General features: G+C 32.4%; 1 protein-coding gene across 1 annotated transcript; it reads right to left on the minus strand.

Moving 5' to 3' along the window:
* Positions 1–3,668: 3,668 nt before the first annotated feature.
* LOC139098280 (SPEG neighbor protein-like) lies at positions 3,669–25,279 on the minus strand. Its single transcript, XM_070650416.1, has 12 exons — positions 25,047–25,279; positions 15,898–16,081; positions 7,310–7,560; positions 6,406–6,469; positions 5,865–5,917; positions 5,766–5,795; positions 5,664–5,678; positions 5,557–5,605; positions 4,890–5,017; positions 4,793–4,817; positions 4,217–4,360; positions 3,669–3,804 (listed from the first exon to the last, which is right to left on the minus strand). The coding sequence occupies exons 2-12, from the start codon at positions 15,953–15,955 to the stop codon at positions 3,698–3,700; spliced, it is 924 nt and encodes a 307-aa protein (XP_070506517.1). The 5' UTR covers positions 15,956–16,081; positions 25,047–25,279; the 3' UTR covers positions 3,669–3,697.
* Positions 25,280–26,552: the final 1,273 nt, after the last annotated feature.

A 26,552-nucleotide genomic window follows, 5' to 3' on the forward strand; every position in this document is an offset into this window, starting at 1 on the left:
GTCACGACTTCTGTGTTTAAGCATTTGACAAATGTTTCATTTATACCTTAATATAATCGAGTAAAAACAATTATTTCAGAAACATATGTGAGACATATGGTGTGCTAGGTGATGAACGTCTGTTTATGTGTTTGGAAAAGTATTGACAATGGATAGGTTTTTTTACTATTTTTCCTATGGTTCTGAGGATGCTGACCTGCCACCAAATTTAAAGGCATCGGGGAGTTGGGGAAGCTATCGGTCTGATTCGTTGGGAGACTGTGAGTATACACCTATGGGAATCTAATGGGTCAACTAGTAAAATGCATGCTTATTGAGTATACTCTAAATATAGAGTCAGCCATAATGATTCTATTTGTCTCTCAGAGACACTAGCTACTCCAAAATCCAATCTCCTGAAAATACCACACATGTGTACCTGTATATATGAATAAAAACACAAATTGGATTAAATACAATCCTAATATCATTAAAAAGTACCTTGGATTCGACTAATAATCCTCACAATAGAACTGACACAAGAAGAAGATAATCGAGCTCAACCAATTTAACAGCTAAATAAATCATCATGGACACCCATCAACTCCATAATCTCCTCTAATTCCTTTAGCAAAAGATAAAGTTAATCCGTACAAACTAACCAATAATAAAAGAAGAAATAATAGAGAGAAAGGCGGCGAATGGCACACATTTGAGATGTAATTTCATTTCATCATTTCAAGTTGAAAGAGGAACGGTACACAGGAAAGAAAGCAAGAGATAACAAAGCATAAAACATATTATTAATGAAAGATATGAGTATATGTACATATACATGAAAAAAAAAGCATGTATGATAAATGCGAGAGGAAGCAAGTGAGCGAGTGAGAAAAATATGCGTAATAAAATTTCATATCGTAAACAACCGGAATGTTGTATACTTTTGCTATCTCTGTTAAGCTTTACATTTCAAGGGATGATTATGTTTATCATGAAAAATTGGCTGTAAAAAATCAGACAATAAAAATGGAGAAATTGGAGATCAATAGTGACTGGAAAAAATCTGATAAACGTGATGATGAACATATCAGTTACTAATGATGTGCTGAAATGTAATATAAATAGTCATAAAATCAGCTTAACAGTTTGATAAGTTTGATGTGATGCTTGAGTGGTTTTGTTTTGCTGAATGTGAAATTAATTGAGAATTTATATGATTTATGGAGCTTTTGAGAGTATAAATCAATAGCAACAGCTCCCCACAGGTGTAATTTAATGAAAAGTAACCCTAAGGTAAGCAGGAGTAGTTCAGCCTTTGTTAACCTTCATTTGCATATTTAAAACTTACTTTCAAATAGGGCAATGTGAATGCTAGGACACCACTACGTCACTGTGTTAGTTATAAGATTACATGTTACCTAACGGCACCCTGGCGATTGATTTGATGCTAAGGTCACATAATCCAAGAACTAGTGTCGAAAATCGACTGTCCATTGACATCTTCTATCCTCAGTGATCGGCAACTAATGGCTTCAGTTCTGTCTGATGGGTACCAATTAACCAGATGAACGACTGGAGACGGCTGACACCAGAATCTCAACTCTTATTCAAACGACCCTATTATACAAATTGAGCCTTAATTTACAAAATTTCGCCCAATTTTCACTCATTTAATAATAAATTAATTACCAAATCAATCAAACCCATCGAAAAATCATCTCAAAACCCATCAAAATTCATCTCATCAATATTGATGAGCACAATAATTAAAGCCAAACAATATTTCCACCATCCCCAAGCCAAAAAAATCTGAAAATTCTCAATTTCATCTCATTAAAAAAGTTTCTTAAAAACATAAATATTTTCATTGATTTTTCTTAACTTAACAATTTTTTTTTCAGATTCCGCAAAAATCAAACTTTTCATTTTTAAATTTTCATCCCTTGAGTGTTTTATGTAGACTCGATATGCTTTATATCTTAAAGAATACAAAACGAGATGTAGGGAAGCAGCAAAAAAAAATTATTAAAGAGCAAACATTTTCATATTTTTTTCATTTCTGCTTTCTTTTTTCGTAAAACAAATGATGAGAAGGAACAAGTATAGAAGTAAACATAAGAAAAGAGTCAGGTGCTTTGGTGATTTCCCGCAAGACATAAAGATAGAAAGTTTCATAGCTCTTAGCTGTAATAGAAAAAAATTGAAATGTTTTGTCTTGCGTGATGATGTTTGGAGCGCATTTTTGATGCTTTATAGTCGAAGTCATGCAAATGACATGTGGATGTATATTTTACAGCTTAATACCAACATGCTCCATAGTCAAAGATGTGAGTTTGTGATTTAATAGATTCTTAAGTCGATGATATTGCATTTTGCTTACTTTACATCCTCAAAGCTTGTCAATTTGATGTGTCGCCAAACTTACATGACAAGCCTGAATTTGACTTTGTTGCTGACCACAATTTGAGCATCACTGCTTCAGATTCCAAGAAATACATCTGACTTCACAAACAAATTTTCACCCTCAAATCCAATCTAATCAGACATGTTTACCTGGAATCCTACAACCCATAACGCACTCAACACAATTTCCAATTTTCCACGAAAAACAAGCTCAAAAGAATATGATAAAGTGAGTTGGAGAGAGAGGAACGAATTTATTAGATCAAGGAAATTTATATATCTTGCTATCAAGTTAAATATTTAACGTATATAATTAAATTTAATAGGAAAAAAAGCATCAAGATGAGGAGGTATGTTCGTCGTGCGAACAACGATTGTGTGCCAATAATACCAGTGAAAGAGAGCACAATCAATTGCGCGACGAACAGCACCTTTTTATATTTTTATTTCGTTAAGCAACCTCGAGAATCTTTGATAAAAAAAGAGAATATGCGGCACTGAAGCAAGAAAAATTTTTATAGCTTCTTATTCTTTAATGCCTTTTCACCGATGATAAAAGCTACCGATGAGAAAATGTAAATCACACTGTGAAGTGGGGGAGTAGGAACTTGTTTGGTTTGGTGACAATTTTTTGGAGAATTCTCGTGGAGGTGAATATAAATCTACTTAAAATCATATCCAATACTTGGAGAAGGTTTCAAACTAAAGAGTCGATTATGGGCGTTCACTAAGAATAGAGTAAGTGAACCCAGGTTCACTCCAGTCAAGGAAGTTTGTAAGACAATCAAATTAGTCTTAAAATAAACAGACTGCGATTAGTCGACCTTGTGTCTAAGGATGAACTTGAAAATTGTGGAACTTGTCATGATATCTCAAGGATAAAGATAGATTGAATGTAAATTATGGTCCATCGAAGACAAAAAAGCACTGCACACTGATATATAGCTAGATATTGAGTCAATTAATCGCAGCTAGTTCCACAAGGGAGCAGATGTCATCAAGGTACCATTTGAACATTATAATTATCTCCTCCATTATCCTACTTTGTAGCAATTCCTAATTCTTTATCAAAATCTACCAAAATCAAAGTGTTGGCTCCTTTACATAACTCAAATCTTCATCAACAGCCTTCTATCAATTTAATAATCATTTCCACCAAACGCTTATGTACCTGAAAATCTCTGTAAATAATTTCACTCCAGCCCAATCTTCCTACCACCATCAATAGAACAAGAAAAAAACACAAATTAAAAATTATTTTCATTCATTTTATTTTCATCGTCAATTTTATTTACAATATTGAAGCAATTGAGAGTTATCTATTGTTACCAAACGTAATTCCAATAATTAGTGAGACTAATATCAGTAAAAATGATCTAATTTGTAGATGACTTGCGGCTTGAATTGCTGCTGGATGCTCACCTGTTCAATTTTAGGGGGAAAAAGGAAATTTTCCATTAATTTTTTAATCACAAATTATCGGGCATGCAAATGCTGAGATTTTATATATAATTAGAAGTTGTTGGAACAGTACGTGATACTTATGATTAATAGATGTGTCAATTTACACGAAATTTATTTTTCGACATACGTTTTATGGCGGTAAATGCTATAAAAATGACAATAAAAGTCGTGGTTCCACTGATAATAGCATTTTGGGGGATGCAAAAGAAGGAACTTTATAGATTTTGTAAAGTATGTCAACAGCGCCTTAACTGTTTTGATGCTCATTATCTTTTATCGGAAATCCCATTAATTACAAGTTTCAAATATCCATTATCGCGCTTCTAATTAGTCACAGCAAATCGCATCTAATCATACAAAATATATTTACCATTCAGGACGTGGACGTTTATAGTTTCAGAATTGGCATTTGATGGCACACAAATATATTTTCCACTATCGGAAGGTCGAGCTCGTTGAATTAGCAAATACGATTGTGTTATGTCGCCTTTCTCCGTTATGACACTCACACCACCTAGGATATACAATGTGAAAATATGTGAACATGATGAGGAACAAATAAAAGAGGCAGAACAAAAAAGAAATTTTCATGACAATAATAAATATTATTATTTTTTTGTGTCGAGTCTCTCGCATTTTTATTTATAATCAAAATATCCATTTGAGGATGGAAATAAAAATAGGCGGAATGAGGAAGAAAAAACTTTATTTTGGATATTGATTGGGGTGGGCTTTTAATGGCATTATTTTTGTGGCACTAAAAGTGATTTAATCGACAAACATTGAATGAATAAGCAATCTTGTCAAGCTGATTGTCGTTATCGGTTCTGATGGATATTTTGACTCTTAAAAATGCTTATATCTTTCAATAAATGTTGCATAAAACAAAAGATTTGAATCAATATCCATCCTAATTAATACAATTCAAATTTCAATTCCAACTCACCTCTAGGCGAATCATAATTGATTTCCTGTGTATCGGAAAAAAATGAAAAATGTTCAAAATTTCTAAAACAAATTATTTTATTTTTTGTAAAGCTTACAATTCCATTATGTGTCCAATAAATTCCTGGTGGCGGTTCAGGCAGATGCTTTACAATGCATGTCAAATTAATGGTTGAACCAACATCGATGTACATGTCCGGGCCTCCCAGAATCGTTGTTATGGGCTCTGTATTGTGAGGAGGAATTGAAATATTTATGAGTGATTTTAGATGAATTTTATAAGGTGCTGTTCTCTTATTATGTAATATTTTAGTGGAAATAGAGGTCATTCATTTGTTACGTAACGTTTTAAAGGGTAAATAACTTTAGGGATGAAGAAGTTGGTGATATTTCGAAACGATTTAAACAATGATAGCTTCTATTCATTAAGCATGTGTGACAAGGATGTCTTTGTAGAGAGGCTATTGATGGCAACAGTGAAGCATTTGGTATTAATAACTGCCCAAGGGGATACAGCATAATAATCAGTATTAGATGCCAACTAAAAGATACCATGGATCAAAGATGATCTCTACAGCCAGCGAAGTAAGTAAGTAAGATAAAGATGTGGGGGAAGAGTGAAGAGGGTAAGGGAGGGAGTAGCTCGAAAAAGTCAATTTTGAGCGTTACATAACACATAAACAACCCTTTAACAAAAGAAGGAATAGCTGCAAATACCCAAAAGTGTTTTATAGAATAAACTCAGTAAAATTTAATAAAACTAACCGACAACAGAAAGAACCATAGAGAATCCAACAGGTGGTGATGTTCCAATCTGCAAAAGTATTTTATTGTTACATGAAATTCCTGTACAGACTTAATTAAAAACATACCTGACATTCGTAAACCTGAATAACCAAATTGTGTTTTAAATAAAAAAAAATATAAAGAATTTATTTTATTACTCAAAAAAGTCAAAGTCATATCCAACTTACACCACTATCCTTTTGTTGTGGATACAGAACCTGAAAGTTAATCAAATAGATCATCAGATTCTGTTTGTTCCTTTAAAGTTTTTTAATATTGTTACTAACCTTTAGTGACCAGTCATTTGTGTGAGGATTGTGGACGCTTTGAAATCTCTGATCTGTAAAAAGTAATGAGTTTAATCAACAGGTTTATGGATGCAACAAAATTTGTCCATGAGACTAAATAACAATGAAGGTAATGAGAAGTTTAAATGAGCAGCTATAAATGTTTATTAGTCATGGACGTTTTAATTAATTCCTAGATGCTTATAATTATCTAGTTGCTGCTACTTTATAGGAACAGCAGAAGTGAAAATTTTTTCTATTTTCAAATCAATGAGCCATGAACTTTATTGAACAATAGACAGCTAAATGCTTCTCAGAACTAAATTTTTTCTCATTTAAATAGAACTCATTCTAGTTCCATCAAGGTCTATCAATTCTATTGAAAGTCTTAATGAGAAATTATGTAAATACCCTTCCAATACATTAGTAATTAAACACTCCTGTCTATATTTTGTTCAATTACTTCCATCAGAATGGTCTACATCAATAACTTCACATCAATATCCAAGAAGCTTTAATCCAGAAAACTGCAAAAATTTACCTTGCGTATACGTCTCTTTTCCAATTGTTAATAAATGCAGATCTCGATGCCTAATCCATGTCAGCTGCATAGTTATATAAAATATAATTTTAGAATTTAAATGCAATAAAATGCAAATGGATTTGCTGCATAGTAATGAAAAGCTTGGAGTATTTTGCAATGGCTCAGGCCATTGGCAGACTTTATTAATATGGTGCAAAATGATGTCATGAGAGGATATTTTTTCATGCTTAATCTTTTATTTTAATGTAAATTAAATGATTTGAAACTAGTTTTTAAGGTTGAGTAGCATACAGAGGAAATTTTCATTTATCGCCACCAAAATGGACCAAAACCAGTTGTCCGAGTGTCGTACTGCGTCTTGTCGTCAAAGCAGTAACGTAGCGGTGCGCTAACGAATTCATTCTACCTCGTTGCGCTACTCGGAACTCATTTCAAGCCAGGAGGAGTAGGACAGTACTTGATAAGCAAATACACTCTAGCCCCCAAGGCACACGACGAAAAAATGGGTGAAAATCTATCCTCAAGCCAGCCTGACTAACCTCAGGCTAGAATAGATGAATTCTGATAGACTAGAATAAAGTCAGCCTGTGGACGGATTTTCGGTCATTTCCAGGTCATGTGCTTTTTGGATAGAATCGAATACACCACAAATCTATTGTAGTTGCTGTGAATGAATTATTTGGCATGCATTCTATTCCAGAAATTCAACTCTAGTGACACAAAATTGAATAAAATATTTCCATTGTTATAAATCATAGTTAGTCCAGCCAATAATGCAAAATATTCCAAGGATCAAAGCCTTTATATTTTAAAATTCATGTCAACATAAAAATTTTTGCCAAAATATTCCTAAAATCAATAAATCCTTTATGCAGCAAGCCCAAAAAATTGGAAAACTAACCGTTTTATTTCCTAAATTCTTAACACGACAATTCAGATAAGTCGTACTGCCAACAAGTGCCGTAACATTTCTCGATGCCGAAATATCAAAATATGGTCCACGATTTAAAGCACTCTGCATTGTATCGACATTCTCATTACCATCATTAAATGAATTTTCATCGTAATCATTGTGAAATTGATAGTGCTTATTGTTGATTGTTGAAATAGCGTCGGGCGGTTGCTGATCGAAATCTGATAATGACACTATTCCTGTAAATGATAATGGGGATGTAAATGGATGAAAAATTAAATATTTTTTTGTGTACGCGATAATTGAATGGAAATTGTAGTGCGGACTAAATTATAGTAAATGGAATCGTAAACTGTTTTGTTGGGCGAGTAATTTTTTAAAATAAACTATCAGCAGTGGAGATAAATTTTTATGTATTTTGTGGTGTAATTGTGAAAGTTTATTATTCTAGATAGGAACGTTGTTTTATTATTATAAAGTTTTTTCGGGTTTGGTACTTTTTATCATGTTTTATTGTGTAATTTGGGATATTTTGATGAAATTAAATTTTGTCCTTGTGTAAATTTTGTCAGATTTTATCTAAAATCATGAGATTCTTGACCTTAATAGTAGTTTTATAATTCATAGTCATTTAAAGCAGTCGGTACAGAGCAATAAAATCTAAAGAGGGTTGTCCCAATAAAAACTAACGAATTAGATAATCAAACACTAAAACTTATTCATCTTAATGACACTGTCCCCTTCAGAATTTATAGCTTAAAATAAGATTTTTTATTATCATCTAAATATTTGTTTGTATGAATCAACAAGGGTTCTTGGGATAGTTTATGAATGATGTATTATATGTAGATGTATCAACCATATGATTTTGACCAGTAACAAAGCTAGTAAGGGGATTGAGGAAGCTAAAGTCTGAGTATAAAACCGCTAAATACATCGTTTACGATTGAGCTTTATTCGGGAATAAGATCGTTAAAGGAAAGAGGAAAAAGCCTGTCCAAAATTAGCTAGTAGGTAACATTTAAGGGATGCTGGTCAAATTTCTCAATAGAACAACTCTTGAATCCTTAAATCATTCAATAATTGAAAACATTTCTATCTTGCCAGAAAATGTGTATAAAACATTGGACATCATGAGTATGACTTATTTAAAAATCATCAACAGCTACTCTGCAAAAGCACTGCGAAGAAACACAGCTATGGAATACATCTAAGAGTTCCCAACGCCGAGAATGAGACTGAAACTTCCCGGGCAGTCTGAGTCTGAATTTCATTCTCGGATCCGGTCTTAAGAATTTGTCGAGAACGAACATGATGGACATCATCAACAAACGAATCCAATAAGGATTCACAATTCTACATAAAACATTTTTTAATATCAAAAATCATTGTAAAAGGAAACTAAGCATACTAATCCATTGAGTATCCTTACATTCACAACATGTTTACTCTACCATAAATAATGCATTCACTATTCTTTCCATTTTAATCTAAGAAATGTATAAAACCTCAGGGATATATGTGCATGGGAATGTATTGGGATACACCGGATTTATGGTTGAATATATCCAACAGAAATTGTTTGAATCATCAAATATGAACCTGCATCCTGTACATGAGATAACCATAAATGAAATTTAAATCCATAAATCCTTCATCATCAGCTACTTTTTTGAGGTTTTTAAAGTTGAAATTAAATGTCAGTCAGCAACGAAAAATCAGCTTTAAAAAACTTGAAGGAATATACATCATCGAATCATGAAGATGGAATAAATAGAGACATATATCATGTAGATAAAGAAATGGAAGTAAAATAAAATTCATTCAAGCGTTGACAGTCATGAAAAATAAAATGAAAGCATCAATCAAATTAGAAGCGGAAGAGCAGAAAAAAAATATATTCATCTTCACCCGCTGTGCGGAGCTTCAAGAGTCACATAGGACAAATCGTCGTTATCGTTATTGAAGTCCTTAGTTACGTTATTCAGACATGTATTGAATTGGAAAAAAAGTACTTGAAATGTAGTTACTTTAGAGTGAATGTATATTGAATTTAGATTGTATTGATGCTGAGGTAGGGTGGAGAGCTGTATTCTCTAGTTCTGGAGGGGACTTTACTTCAATTTAAGATTCTAAAGCTTTATTTAAAAATTGTAAAGTTTGGAGAAAAATTCTTGAAATGTACTTTACATTCTCTATATAAGATCTAGTCGGATGTAGTGAACTATGTTATATGACCTAGTCCAGAGTTGACAGGTTTTCAATTGATTAACAGTATATCTACAACGGCTGCAAATGGTCCAGTATATAATAACTTAGTATTGCTTTCACAGCACTTAAGTTCTTAAACTGTTCAACATTTCAGCATCATGAGAAATCATCTCGAAGTTTATATGGAGTTAAATTGACTAAAATAGTCTTTTGCATGAAGAATCCGAGTCAATTTCAAGTTCTGCGTTATTTTAGTTTCTGAAAAATGAGTCGAATTCCGTCGAATCAACCGTAATGGTCCCATCAGGGCGACTTCTTGTTTGACCGTTAGTACAACGACGTAACGGTGCCCTAGCGACAATTCTGCACTATTTGGAGAACACCCAACTTTTAAAATGTCAGTTGAATTCGCAACCTTAAAGTAACTTTAATCTAAAAATTCTCTAAATGTAAAAACCCAACCAAAACTAACTTAAACTCAATGCCACGAACATTTTAAAGTATTTTAAATAAGAACATGAAAAAATTCGTTATTATCCTTTATTTTCAGCTATACATTATTCGTTCACATCTGACTGCTTTTCTTATATGTTTGATTCTCGGGCAAAATGTCGCAATTGCATTATCAACTTAATGATGTTATAACTCTTAAACTATAACAGATAGTATAGACATGTTATATATTGTTGGAATTGACATCCAAAATGCTTTCTATTGATGCTACTTTGAACCGGTTCAATCGGTTTAAACGGTTCAAAAACCGGTTCAAAGTTGTAAAACTAAGAACTTTAATAACTTTTTCAAAACTTAATGAAAGGCTTTGCTTTTGAGTTCGTTTTGTAGCCTTTAAAAATGCTCATAACTTGTAGGAGCTAGATTTTTGATTTTCGACTTGTGACGTTATTTATGAACCCTTAAATGTTGTAAATTTGACAGCTAATAACTCATGAGCCGTAAGTAATACAGTATTGTTGCATATCTTAAAAAATTGCATTTTGATATTACTTTTATGATATGAAGACATATTTAGGGTATATTTGGTAGTTTTGTCACAAATTGAATACATGTGATTTATAAGCACTCATAAGTTAACACTTTTATTGAAAAATAACAGAAAACCAAGTTGTTTCTAAATTTTCTTTCTTCTAACATAGAAAGCATTGAAATTGCTTTAAATTGATGTATCAAATGATTGGGGTCCATCCATCAATGATGTCAAAAAATAGTTTTTTACATTTTTTGCACAATTTTTTGAAAGTTTTTAAAAATCCAAAAGCAGATTCATAATCAGTATTTAAAAACCTATCCAACCATGTATCATATGCTATAATTCTTGCTTTTGAAATGGTTAAATATTAAAAAATATTTATTCGAAATTTTTTACAACAACAACAATGAAATCGGTTCAAAAAGTTGTTTGTGAAAATAATCATTTTAAGTCTATAGAAATATAGCATATGATACATGGTTGGATAGGTTTTTAAATACTGATTATGAATCTGCTTTTGGATTTTTAAAAACTTTCAAAAAATTGTGCAAAAAATGTAAAAAACTATTTTTTGACATCATTGATGGATGGACCCCAATCATTTGATACATCAATTTAAAGCAATTTCAATGCTTTCTATGTTAGAAGAAAGAAAATTTAGAAACAACTTGGTTTTCTGTTATTTTTCAATAAAAGTGTTAACTTATGAGTGCTTATAAATCACATGTATTCAATTTGTGACAAAACTACCAAATATACCCTAAATATGTCTTCATATCATAAAAGTAATATCAAAATGCAATTTTTTAAGATATGCAACAATACTGTATTACTTACGGCTCATGAGTTATTAGCTGTCAAATTTACAACATTTAAGGGTTCATAAATAACGTCACAAGTCGAAAATCAAAAATCTAGCTCCTACAAGTTATGAGCATTTTTAAAGGCTACAAAACGAACTCAAAAGCAAAGCCTTTCATTAAGTTTTGAAAAAGTTATTAAAGTTCTTAGTTTTACAACTTTGAACCGGTTTTTGAACCGTTTAAACCGATTGAACCGGTTCAAAGTAGCATCAATAGAAAGCATTTTGGATGTCAATTCCAACAATATATAACATGTCTATACTATCTGTTATAGTTTAAGAGTTATAACATCATTAAGTTGATAATGCAATTGCGACATTTTGCCCGAGAATCAAACATATGTATAAAAATACATTTAAGATCCTTGAAACCACGAAGAAAAAAGAAGAAAATGAGAAAATTTGTAAGAAGCATGAAGAGACGAGACATTATCATATAAAATACACCAAGAAGATATTGAGTTCAATTTCTTATGGTTTATTGCTTCTATCGATTTACTACTTGTAACTGCTGATTTCAACTTATTCTTCTCGTTTCAGCACACTTACACTCACAATTCACTCAAATGTAACAGTTTTAATGATGATTATAATCGGGAGTGAAAAAAAGTCTTTTCACAATTCACTTCTTTTTTTCCCATGTTTCATTCCAGTTCCTCTTATGTTATATCATGTGTCAATGGAAATGAACTGTCTGTGAGACATTGTTGTATAATGACATCCCCTTTTGTAATTGATAATCCGATTAACTTTGTGCTTTTCATAAACATTACTTTTGTTACATTCACAAAAGAGTCAAATGTGTTTATTTGTTGAAAATCATTTTGAGTTTTTGTTAGGGGATGTAACAGTAAAATAATAATTGGATGTAAAGGATTAAAAATTACATATCAGTGCATTGTTTAGACATGTTAAGTGATTATGCAGTATAATGCTTTGGGGGATTTGATGAGTTTTAGATAATTTCTAGTTAACGGCATAGCCAAAAGAAATGTGAAGTATGATTGGAAAACTGGACGTTTAGTTGTATATATTCATGGTATATGCAAGGGTTGGACACTCATTTGGAAATGGTACAGTTTCACAACTTTTAGGTGAGTATCTGAGCTTTGTATCTGGACATATTGGATGTATTTATTCGAATATTTCTTTTAAGAATGTACGAAATCACCAAGTTGACCAAAAATGACTACTCTATTTAATCACTGCACACTGATGCAGTGGTAAAGTACTTGTTATGAACTGTACTGATACGGATTCCTCTATATTCATCAAGGTTGACTGAGTTTCTAGGTTTGTAGGTACCTAAGTGTAACCGAGAATTCTACACGAACGGGCACAGTAGGACAAATCTCATTTTTTGTCATTGAATTGGACGTTTTGCCGTCAAAAAGGCAACGAGGCGGTGGTTCAGCGGCTTTGTTGCACTGCTTAAGTCTAACTAATTACTAATGTATACAGAGAGTTCCTAGGTGTATCCTAGGAAACCTATCTTAAAAAATCCACCCAAAATTACACAATATTTTTACCAAAAAGCCCCTAAATAGAAATTAATTCAGCAAAAATCTACACAAAACAGCGCTTATACATCCTCAAAAAAAAAAAAGATTCCCATACCAGTTCATCATGTCTCACCATTATGCTCACTCTAATAAATCGAAATATAATCACAACAAAATGAAAAGCAAAGAAAAGGAAGCAAAAAGTGTAGATAAATAAAAAGAAAATTTCTGATTACAGTGCAAAAAACAGAAAAATCTTTTAGTCTTTCCATACAAAGGTTATGAAAACGATATTTACTGCTGCAAATGCCATAAAGATTTATGTTGATAAAATTGATTTTCAAACTTTCTCCTTTTTTGCTCTTATTTTTTATAAATAGTCTATCTTTTCCTACTCATCCTTAAATGTAGATAAATACATTTCCCACCCCATCTCTGCGTCCAAAAAATAGAAAGCAGTTCTCATTTTTCTTTTTTAAATTCTATGGTATTTAAGATAAATTGAAAATAATGTCACGATGGAGGAACGATTGAATAAATTTATGAATAAAGGAAAGTAAATTGAATGAAAATTTAGGTCAGAAATTTGTCTCAAAAATCCTTGTTTGTCCTTTCCTTTTGGCATACGAAGGCGACATCAAACTTTTTTTAGAACTTAATGCTTTGTAATGGGCTTTGTGATTAGCTTGACAGTTTAGGCTGACTGGGTGGTACCAAGATGAGATTTTGGAGGAGGTATGAGAGAAAGTTTGATAAATTTCTTTTTAATTGAGATGGTCAAGAAGTCTTGTTTGGATTTTTGGGTGGGGCTGTTGATAAATTTCGTCCATTTTATCAGAGTCAACTCAGGAGAAAATTCAGAAAAATCAAAATTGAACAATTTAGAGTAAGAAATCATAAATTTTAATTTGTAGGGTGTCACCCTACTGTGCATGTCAAGGGAAGGGTAGTAGGTAGGGACTTGGAGTCAATCCTTCCAATTTAGACCGAATTCTGCAATTTTTATGGACTTTTTCAAGTTAAAAATCTCTTATGTGCAAAAAATCCCAAGATCCCCCAAAACAATTTCAGTCTACCCTTCTGAGTCCCAAACAGTCAATCCAAAATGCGTCTCATTCCCATCCCCTCTAAAAAGCCATCTCTAAATATCAAACTTAGTTTCCATGTGAAAGATATTTGTCGCCATCAATAAATGTGTTTCTATATCTGAATAAAAAAGGGACACACACAAAAAAAGCGGTTCCAAAAAAATTTATGACATGATGGATATAAGAATAATAAATAAATATGCGATGTGAGCTGAATTGAGATTTTTTTTACGCTCATTTACGACTAATAAAGTCGAAATGTCGCTACGTTGTTTGACATGACGCTAATAATGCCATATTTCTTGTGTACTCTATTTATTGAGGATGGATGAGACTTTAATGTCAATTTAAAGAGGGGATTTTTTTGAGAAGAGCTTCGGGAAAGATATCCGGAATGGAAATTAAGTCATTTACTCTGACATTGAAAATTAAGGCTTCATTCAACTTGATTTTCTCGGAAAAAAATTCAATCATTCTTAAGTACAATACGATGAATATGATTACTAATGAAATAGCATCTAATTCCGTAATGAATCTACATCATGGCTACTCAAATATTCGTACAACAATAAAATGTCGGTCACCAAAAAATATCCATAATTGAATGCTTGCCAAGATGATGTTGTAATGTTTTTCATGGTCCAATAAGACTGACCAATGAAGCCAAGGATAGCTCCTTAAATTCCACTCTCAAGAGATATGAGGAATATAGCAACAAAAAATATTCAATTCAAGGCTTAATAAAATATTAAATTTATTGCTTACTCAGAAATAATAAATCAATAACTGAAGGCAATTCAGTCATAATATCTCATGCTCCCCTCAAAAACATATTAATCCTTACCAAAAAAGTTCATTCAAAATCAAACTACATCAACAAGCGATAAAAGTCAATTATCAACATTTTAATCGAAATGTCTGCAGCCGTGAAAGCTCATTAATATTTCAATGACTCGATTGTCTTCTTTTAAAAACAGTTTTTCAAAATTTAAACAGCTCGTCTGCATGCTGACAATCATGTCTACGAAAAATTACAATTAAAACTTTTCCTTATTTTATAAAAAGTTTTTTGTATAAAAGACTGGAATTTCAATCAAAATAATGAAATTGTATGGGCTTATGTTGGTGATTTTTTGAATTATGGATTTGAGATTGACGATGTTGAGGACATTGGGGTTGATGTCAGGACTCTTGAGCTGTTATGTTTCCAAATTAGGTCTGATTCTGTCTTAAACTTATAAAATTTCACGGACTACGATACACTAGCATTAAAAAAGGTTGCCCGAGTGTAATACCCGAGCAGCACATTGCGACGAACTGCATTTTCGAAGCTTTTAAAAGTCGAATTGTTACTCCAAGGCTGACTAAATGACCGCAAATTCATACCTTCCCATGGTATCCCCTGTTATCACTAAATGTACCGCTGCCGACTGAGCTCTGTGCCAGGATATGAACTTGAGAGGATAGATCAAAAGCCTTTGCAAACAACCCTGTCTGAAGAGTGGCAGCCGTTAGGACAGCATTGCGTTAATATGGTGAATTAGCGGTACCCTTGCATATAGTGATGCTTAAAATACTAGAATCAAGCTTAATCAACAAATTAAATCTAAAAATTAATCAAATTCATACAAAAAACCATGAATCCAACTCTGTCTCAACATCTAAATCTCCATCAAATTGATATCATAGATTAATTGAAATATTGATGACAGCTTAACTTAATATCAGTCAGTTCTTATATCTAGTCATCAATAAACTTCTTGCCTACAGTAATCTGTCATGAAGACTCCCACACAATTGTCTAGATCGCTAAGTAATTGCCACAAAAAACAGTCATCAAGTTGTCAATAATTGAGTCAATAAAATCAATTAAATTGAACAAATAAAATGAACGGAATTAAAATCACTTAATTAAGACTACTCACCATATTTAAAAAATGTTAATATAATCGCAATTGTCAGATGCTTCATACTGTCTATCATCCTTAAATTAATTAGTTAATTATTTAATTGTCTTGTTCAATTTTTTTTGTTGATTTTGGTTCCTTAAAGAATTTTTCCTTCCTTTTTCTTTTGTGCTTTCAAAAATTCTTTCAGCTAATTTACTGTCTGTAAGTAAAAGAAATAATATGAAAATTACATTGTAATTTCTGAGAAATGTGAGAGTGGAGGCATGAGCTGAAGGCTAAATTTGGATAATGTTCAGAAATTCCGCTGTTGTTTTAACATTTATGAATTTGGATAATTATTTCTTTACCAGGTATTTTGTGTTTATATGTCAAAAATCGCTTCTAGGTTCGCACAATTATAAAAATGAGTTTTAAAGGTTCATGCAACAGAGTAAGAAGTTAGGTTTAGGAGATGATTTTTTTGGATTCGCCTAAATCAGATCTGACAACGAGAAAATCAGATTTCAGTCAATGCTTATTGCACTGACAGCCAAATAGCATTCTTTCTTAGTACATAAAGACCAGTACGGTACCTAAAAGTTTTCTCATTGCCAGTTAGGGTGGCTAAACAAGGTCAGCCTCCTTGTGTTTCAGAGTGCGTTTAAGAATCCAACATTTTGATATGACAACAGCATCGGACCAACTTAGTGCTAATTGTATGCAATATCCGGCTACATACCAACCTAATACCGACTCACAGAGGGCTGAAAACTTCCAAAAATCCTAAAAAAATTTTGTGCTAAGAGTACCAAATTTTGAGAATTCTCGTTCTTGGGCTCGGTCTCAAAATCTTTCGAGGAACCTCAATAAGTAGCAATTGACTATGCTTAACTTAATTCAATTCCATAAAACCCCAGGCGCCTAGAAGCTCCACCACGCATCTGCTTCAACCATACCTACTCCATAATTTGTCATCAATATCCCATCAAACATAACGACCCCGAAGCATATTTTCTTAATTTCTCAATAAAATCCTACAAAAACCACACTTTACCATTTCAGTGGCTATCTATAGAAATACGGATGTCATTGAAATTCACGAAAACAGATTTTTTTCTGATCATGATACATAAACGACCTTTCACACACATAAAAGAGAAATATAATCATGGTAAATGGCTTATGGCAAGGGACACAAAAAACGTAAATTTTTTTTTTTTTGAATGTAAATCACCTCTGACGTCTGATTTTAGAAGCATTGATGAATAAAAATCAGCCAATTATTTAATTAAATCAATGAGAAATTTTACATTTATTTAAATTATATTTTTTTCTAAATCATGAGTTTGAATGCAGATGAAGGTTGGCAAGAGGATATAAAAAGAGATGTGAAGGACAAATGGAAGAGATTGAATTTTTGTTTTTTGGGGCTTTTCTCAGACATTTTATTAGTTTTAGGCTTTCGGATGGATTTATATTTGTGAAAATATATGTCTTGCTTTATTTTTAAGATTTATTGATAAGACAACGAAGACATGCCACATATAAATTTTCCGAAAATTTGCTTCATGAAGCATATTACATATAAAATTTAGGGTTTTATTGATGAGGTTGATATGTTTTGCTTTATGTGGGGATTTTTGAGAATGAAAAGCTTGGATTATTTCAAAAGAAAGTTTTATAAAAATTATTATTGAAAAGTTTCTAATTAATGATATGACAAGCCAATTATAAGGATTATAGACGCTTTTAAACTGAATTTTAATTATTTTAATAAAATATCTTTTTCATCTCACATTTCAAAGCAGTGTTGGGAAAACTGTGCCACTAGCATTTTTTGGAAGTGCTATAAAATCAGAGCTTGGAGTCGACATGGTTGAAGTCGACTTGAGTCGACTCGACTCGACTCAAATGTACTCGACTTCAAGTCGACTCGAGTCGAGTTCGAGCTCTGATAAAATGAATATCATGTACACTTTCGATTGAGGCTAACCACCAATTTGTGCAGCAAAAAATACATGGTTGTCCACCGCTGATTTACAATATCAATGTTGCCGTTCATTAATTCGACGATTTTTTATGAGAAAAATTAATAAATCACAGAATTTATCGATTAAAATTTTAGTAATTAACATTCCATAGCTGACATAAAATTGGACAATTCAACTGTATGAATCAATACTTCATATGAATCAATACTTAATTCATTTGAACTTCTATCATACAAACCCGAACGACATAAGTGAAGAGAAGTGATGGCTCCGCCATGGAGCTTTTAAGGCTCCGCTTAACGTCATTTGACAATAGGGCGCACGAAAGCCCATCGCGCATTAACAGTTCGTCGAAAAGTTGGATCTATCTTTAGATAACTTCTGCCAGTTTCTGATTACCAGTAATTTTGCATCACACAGCAATCCCCTTGGCTCTTGGAAAAATAATTTTAGCGAATCCCTAAAAGCTCCGTGGCAGATTCTTAAAAGCTCCGGGGTATTCTTCATTTATGTCACTCTGGACATACACACTTAATTATTTAAATTGTCATAAATTCAACAAATTCCTTCAAAAAATGTTAATCATTTTAATCACAGTTAATTAAGTGTCATTTTTAACCTATCGATTGCATCCGAAATTAAAATTCAGCACATTTCTAATGCAAAATTAAACAGCAATTAAATTAAAGAATTTTTAATCCTATTTTATTAATGGAATTCATTTGAATTACAACGAGTTGAAATAATGAGCAAATGAAACCAATTAATGTAGTTGTAACTACGACAACTGTTTTGTCTTTGTTTTATTCTCGCATTCTTAATTTCTTGTTAATTAAATTAAAGTGTGGGTTGAAATAAAAAAAAAAAGTTTTCTGAATAAAGGATGAAGTTTAAAATAGAAGTTGGTGATTTTGTTTAGTTAAATAAGTTTAAACAAAGGGAACTTGCATAACGTTTAAAGTAGCGTTTCTAGCCTTTTTGCCCCTTACCGTAACATAATCATGGAATACATCTCCAATCATTAATTTTGCGCAATTGAAGGTTTTGCGGAAGATAGTTTGAGTATTATTGCATCAAGTTTTACCCTTAACAGGCAAAGAGCATGCTGTCCTGGTGCAGAATGACCACTAAGATACCTAAAAGCGACCTCTTTGCCAATTATGATACTTTTGTCATTCTAATGGCTAAAGCTGAGTTTTATCCTTGCCATACAAGAGCCAATAATCAAGGAATACCCAATAAAGCGACCATTGGTTCAGTCTTTGGAAAAACCCAGCAGATAGTCAGTCTATTTCGAATTCTAATGATAGAACAATGTTGTAAATTATAGAATCGTGTCTGGAAAATCCATTCTTCGATGGAATACTTGATGAATACCATCTGCTAAAACATCAATTATGTACTAAATTTCCCAATACAAAAAATCAATAGAATGCATCTTCAAACTTCTTTTTTCATCCTCATTTGTCAAATCACAAAGAAGTCAACAAAACAGAACAGAATCATGTCAGTCGAAGACAAAAGCAGAGCAAAAAAATGCCCTAACATGAACTATCACCAGCAGACTACAAGTAAATAAGTAAGTAAGTAAGTAAAAAAAAACACACAAAAGAGACATTGAATAAAAGGAAAAGAAAAAAGTACTGGCAGTGGAAATGAGGGTTGAATGTAATGATGTTGTGTAAGAAATGACTTGGCGGTAAGTGAAATTTCATGTCTGTAGAAGCTTTTGTTTCCGAATAGTCGTCTGTGAAACAGTCAACGACTTTTCGTGTCTGAGCTTACTATTGTTTTTTATGCTGGTAATAATTCATCATTATTAACGTAATAATGAACATGTCAATTGAATATTTTACCACATAAATCTCATTTCTCTCATAATGACTTGATTAAGTTTGACCTTTTTTAATCCCTAAAGTGAATAAACCTCGTCACAGACACAAACACACATTTAATCCCTTTTTAGAAAAGCTCCTAAGTAGTTTAAACTTTCCATGTGACTGACTAACATTAATTACACTTAAGAACACTTTCTCATCTCTATTCAATATTAAATTAATTTATAATACCCATTCATCTCTATTAGGGATGAGAGAGCGACATAGAGAGCTTTTGGAAACAAAAGAGTCGAGGATTATAATGAAAGATTAATTGTCGAATAATCACAAATGAACATTTATTATCTCAATTAGAGATGAGTGACTGTTAAAGCATCGAAAAACCATTCATATTTAAATCAATTTTAATCTTTATGGAATTAGGAATCAACATGATGTTTAGCATTGTTTATTATTCAATGATTTCAAGTCATTTGTACTGCGAATTGGAGTGATGGTTGTGCGTGTGCTTTAAAATTTTAATGATGTTTTCAGTTGAATTTTAAATAAAAAAAGATTAATTTAGCTCAATAAATTGTATTTAAATAATATCAAGTTTCATTGGATGAGGCTAGCTTTTATTATGCATTTGACTGGCTATCGGATTTTTAAAAGGCAACACGACATCTATTTTAGACATTTAAATGATATTTTGTGCTGTTCTTCTCAAGATAAGTATTTCCATACTCAAAATTGTACAAATATGTATTCATATTTAAGTAGGTTGTACATATTTCTAACATTCTGGTCCAGTAAGGGTACAACCGTCCACACACTACCTTCGCAAAAACTTTGAACAAATTTTGCATGAAATTATGTGGAAAACAGGTCATTGAAAAGCTATTTTTGGTCCGTTTTCGGCTTATTTCCAGCCTTATTTCGAGAAATTGCTCCTCTAACTCACTCGGCTCAGTCAGGGTGCAGACTCGTCCCCTAGCATGTGAAGAGTAAGCTCTCAAAAAAGAGCAAGGTGAGAGCAACGCTTCTTCTCACAAGCTCCTTCTGTCCTTCTGTCCGTCATTCTGCTGTAAGCTCCGCCCCTTTATCATAAACATCAAAATTCCTCAAATTATTCTTGTCTAGTATATTTGAAGTAAGCAAACTCTCGAAGTTTATTATTCGTAATGGTCATCCTGCATTTAACCTTTATTAAAATCGTCATGACAACTGCAATTAAAGCTTCAATTTCTCATGGTCTAGACAACATGATAGCTCATTAAATTAATATTATTGTGGGAAACTCTCCCAAACGTCGAAACATGATATGTATTAATATTAGAAACTGAATTTAATCTTCCAAGAAGTAGTAAAGTAATTAGCGAATTATAGTTCAATTTTGCGTCAATATAATAAACAGGTGTTGAGCTATAATCTAAATCCGTCTCCAATTAATGCGCAATCAGATATTTTTATAATTAAAACCTTTCCTATTCATTACATCACCAGCGAAAATATTCAGTAAGATCCTAAACTGTTCGGTCGACAATGAATTTTAATTAATTGATGCTGAGGAAATCCGTGATGAATAATTCAGCATTGTAGTCGTAAATTTAATTTTAATTTTGTTGCTTAGAAATGGAAATGAGTTAGTAGTGCTGGTCAACCACTACATTATGATTTGTTGATGTAAATTACATGACCATGAATTCATTAAAATTTTCTGATTTGAGTTTTATGGTTGATCAAATTTGAATTATTGATTATTTTGGGGATTTGAGGATGGAAAATGTTGTGAAATTTATGGGATTGGATGTAATTTTGTGTTGGTTCTGTTGGATGATTAAAGGGTTTTTGAGGTTTGGAGCAGAAGTATTGTGAGTGGATGTTGTACGTCAAGCTTTAAGGACGATTATTGTAGTCGTTATAAAATTTGTAGCTTAAAGAACTAGTCAAACTAATTGATTATTGACTATTAATTGTCTGTACAAGCATTTACACACAGTCAATGACCTTTGTACCTTACTATGCTCCCAATTTCTATTGAATTAAATTAGAATTCATTAAATCCAATTACTGACTTGCAAGTCATGTCATTTATAAGCACAATCTCTCTTTTAAATCTACTCTACAAATCATCTATCAGCTTTAAATCCTCATAACAATACTAAAGCATAACAACAACTTTAATTCAGCCTATCATTGAATCATCTCACACGAAACTTAAGAAGAATGTCTTCTATAAGGAGAATAACAATTTACAGTATAGCTCATCACATCGATTTTCCATAACAAAGAATTTCCTATTACGTCAAGCATGACGAAGGAGGATGTTTTCATTTAGACAAGTACAACATACACATCATCTCATACACATACTCAAAGATATGATATCAATATCATCTGGATATGAAAGAGACTTGATAAAGATTCATAAAATTTCTTTTTGGGTTCATTAAGAAAGTTGGAAAAACAAGAAAAGAAGGAATTGAAATATACAAAAGAAAAAAACAAGAATTCTTTGGAGTGTAACGATACATAAATCAATTTCTAGGGATGAATGGGAAGCTATTTGCTCTGATTATTCTATTATGAAGTTTTATTGATGTTATTGTTGGTTATGAAAAAGGAGAGTTTCTGGTGACCGGAAAAAAGGGGGAATGAAGATGAAAAATAAATTATTTTTGGGAAGAATGTTGGGGATGTTTGTTTTTGTTGTCTTCACAAGAAGAGTTATTATCCCGAAAAGTACAAGTTGGTTAATTGATTCGAAATAAGGTGAGAGGTAGCACAGACTTTAAACCGATTTGAACAAATGTATTTCAAAATGATTCAAATGGTCCGAATAAGCCTCCGAATTCGAGATCAAGACTTCTCGATTTTAGATCTAGACCTCTTGGAATTTCCTTGAAGTTTGGGTCTCAGACTTAGTCTAAAGAAATTGTGGAGACCGAAAATTCGGAAAATTTCATTTTCATCTCGATCAGTCGCACAAATTTGTCGAGACCAAAACTTCAGCATGCTCTAATTTAAACACAAGTCATGACCTTACAAGCTTCCCTCACCTCCATGTACACAACTTCACCCCCACCCTTAACTCTAATTCTTCCGGAACCAAAAATGTCAAGTCTCACTCCCCAAAATATTAAAGGGTTACTAAAACTCCTATGTAAAGTTAATTAGACACTTTTAAAAATACCTAAAAAAATTCACAACTTCCTCTCTTTATAGCAGAGGTGAGCAACCTGTGTGCTGCGGCACATTTGTGTGCTTCCATAGTTTTTTCAGAAACTAAATGAAATGCAACGTATGCTTAGCTTGTGGATATAGTGGCTTCGATAGTACTCAACACCAAGGTGTCCCGTGGCACGAAGTTTGGACATCACTGCTTTTTGGAAAACATAAAAACTTAAAGTTGCCTAGCATTGTTTCAATAATAATTATTAAATTAAAATTTTAAGGGTTCTTATTAATAAAATCAGCATAATAATTAACACATTCTTTCCCTTTTATGTTGAAAAATGGTAGATAAATTTTGCCTCTTTTGTTGTTCACTTGAAAGGAATTCTTTCGTGGATGGAAAAAAAACCTGAAAATAATTAATTTCATCTTCAAAAGTATGAAGACCGACAACAAATGATTTTATCATCATTTTAGGAAAATATTTATTAAATTTCCTGCCAAATCATTTTAGATGCCTTGATAAATACCTTATTCAATTTATTGTATTAAAGACAATGATGCTTATATTCCATCCGAAAATAAATTCGTCTTTTTTGAATATTTTACCCCACTCGACATGATGGTCGCTAGGCAATAACGTAGCATATCTATTTATAATACATGCGAATGCTCTAATGTCACAAAAAATTCCATTTTAAGGATACAAAATATCCCAGAAACATCGTTAAATTCCCCAAAAGCACGACAACAACCATATTCAAAAAGGCATTGAAGGACGCACGATCTAAACTAATTCTATTTTCAGTTTACGTGTAGCATGTACACATTCATAACATTCTTAGAGCTAGCAAAATATGTAGCTACAACTTTGTTAAGGTAGAAGGGGTTAAAAGCGACAGAAAAAAATTTCATAAATGGTGACAAAAAATGTTTTTTTGCAGCTCTCGTTCAGCAATCCATTTATCCTTTCATTCGTACGTCCATTTGCAACTTTGATCCACATGTAAAGTTGTAAAAAAATCGTTTCTGAATTATTTGAGACGTGCACAACATTGCTTTTCAAAAAAAGCTGATTTAGATTGGGAATGGGTAATTTAGGAGGAACTAAATCAATGCTAAGCCTGTATGCTCGTAGATTTTGTAGAGTTATGGATGCTACAACCAATTCACAGCCTCTAAACCCCCTCAATAATTCATTAATCATAGAATAAATGATCAAAAAATAAGTTCCAAACTTACGTCAATCCATTCACCCCAGAACTTCCCTTTATACAGCCATTGAGTTAGTTCTCACAGCACACAACAAAAAAAAATTTATATGTGTCACATACAAGATTATTTACGCTTTTTTTCTTTCGTTTTACATTTCGTGTGTATCCAAAAGGCAGGCAACAGAGAAAAAAAATTTGATAGCCGGGTCCATGAACACACAAAAGAAAGCACAGAAGTAGCAGCAACAAAAAAAACATTTTATTCTAATATTCATGGATATGGGCCGGGTGACATGAAGGTTAAAATTTACGACAGCAGCAATTTTTTTGTCCCATGCACAAGAGAACTGCTTTTTTTTCCTCCCGTGTCATTTTGAAGTCAATCATGACTGATTTATGTTTACAATTTATTTGAAATTAGAATGAATCCATGAATTGTGCTTGTGTATACAAGAGAAAGTGCTCCTTAGGTGTGGGTGGATGACAAACTGACTGTCAGATTACATTCTTCGGTTATTGAACTTGTTTGATTTTTTATGGCTTTTTTTGGGGTTGTTACTGGGGATTATAATGAAATATTTTTGACATTTTATGGTTTTTGCAATTTTTTTGGGTACTAGAAGGAGTGGCTCGTCTTAAGTGACATGAAATTAAATTTGAATGAATAGAAATTGATGTAAGTAGTAAGTCATATCTCTAACAGGCAAAGAGCATGCTCTCGAGAGCTTGATCACCTTAAATATATTAGATGAGCATGCTCTTAGCTTACTCAGCTCTTGAGAGCAAGCTCCTTGCCTTCTAAGGATAAATAATCATTTGCCGGCTTTTAACAGTCACAATGTGACGCCTCAAGCATCCAGCAGACATCACAGCACACAACAGTAGAAAATTATCCAAGTTTAAAAAAAATTATGCGCGACAGCTGTGTCTCCACAAACAATTCAGATGACGGGGACAAAAAGAAGAAAAAAATTTGTCATAAAAACCTTGTTCACTTTAAAATCAAAAGGAATTCCATCTGTGATTTGTTGCATAATCCAAAAATGTCTCAATATGATCACACTTTAACCACATTTTACACTTAATTCCATCATATTTAGTCACTATTGTTAGTTCAATAAACAAAATTGATTTAAAGACTTGCTTCCTTTTTCACATTCAAAGAATTAAATTTTCATATCAAAACGCACAGCTTCAAGGCATAAAAACACACCCCACAGCTTCGATTAATTTTTTTCAACTGACAAGATTCTTTGATTTTTTGCTTTATTTTGTCAAATTTCATCACATTTCGGTGAGCATTTGAGAGAGTATTGGAAGTCCATTGGAAGTCGTCCTGCGCAATTTCATTTTCGAAAATCATTTTGATCTACTGGATCTACCGTCATCGTCATTAACGTCAATGATTGTTGTGAAGAATTTCTCATCTCAGTCGTGCACGTGACATGAATGAATGAAAATGAGAAAAAATTGTTCCTTCCTCTCCGTCAATTTTCCTTTACTCCTTTTGCTAGACATCTTCTGCTTTTCTTTTTTTTGCAAAGCTCGTCTTTATTTTATATTAGGAAAAAAAATGTTTTTTTGAAAATTGGAATTTTTCTGTGATTGACATGTTGAATTATAGTCGAGTACTGATATGTTCTAGGCATTATAAATTATCCAGATCATTTGTTCATGTGTAGAGGCGCCTTCTGGGAATTAAAATATTTTTGTGAATTATTAGAAGCATCTTTTTTGATGAAAAGCTTAATTAGTATATTGAAGGCTATTTACATTAGTGTTCATAAGCTGTGACTGCCGGCATGTGAACCATTCAAGCATAAACATGATAAAAATTGATTCCGGGAAGAATATTGTCAAAGCCATGCATGCAATTGGATATTTAGGTCAAAAACATATGACATTTTCTAGGAAATTCATTTGAAACCGTTTGATATCGTTTAATTACTATGTTCGCTTTTTAGTAGGAAATGATGGTCTGCGTGATGCTTGGGGGGAGGATGTTTGTAGTTCTGGAACGGATTACAAATTTTGGATAGTGATATAATTACAAATCGTTATAGAGAAGGAGGACAAGAGATAATGTCAATTCTGGGAAAGAAACACAAATTTGCTACACAGTCCTTGGAGGGAATCTTCGAGAGAAGCGATGGCCAGGAGCACAAAAAGCTATTTGGCGCAGAACATTGATGAAAGAATGTCTGCTCAACGAGAAGACAGAGAATTTGTACAAACTTGGTGCATACTAGATGACAGAGCCTGCAACAGAGTCAGATGTAAAACCTTTATTTTTAACTTGAGCTCCACGTAGGAACATGGTTACAGTAAGTAAGTGCGGTGGGTGAGGAGGGGTTTCTTAAAATTTTTATATTTAGCATTTCGTAATTTACGAATGTACCCTTAGACATACTTTATTGTTTCTGTTTAAGCAGCTTTTAGACGTGAAACCTGAGCTTGAAGTATACTTAAATTTTATATGAAGTTGAGTCGAT

This window comes from Chironomus tepperi, unplaced genomic scaffold (genome assembly GCF_022539635.2).
Source record: "Chironomus tepperi strain 1889 unplaced genomic scaffold, CSIRO-AGI_Ctep_v1 contig_445, whole genome shotgun sequence".
Classification (NCBI taxonomy): Eukaryota; Metazoa; Arthropoda; class Insecta; order Diptera; family Chironomidae; genus Chironomus; species Chironomus tepperi.

Coding starts and splice junctions, on each gene's coding strand:
- LOC139098280 (XM_070650416.1), bottom strand. CDS start 15,955: ATGATAGACAGTATGAAGCATCTGACAATTGCGATTATATTAACATTT. Junction 5,918..6,405: donor AAAAGAGACGTATACGCAAG/GTAAATTTTTGC, acceptor TACTTTTTACAG/ATCAGAGATTTCAAAGCGTC. Junction 4,361..4,792: donor CAATTATGATTCGCCTAGAG/GTGAGTTGGAAT, acceptor TGTATATCCTAG/GTGGTGTGAGTGTCATAACG.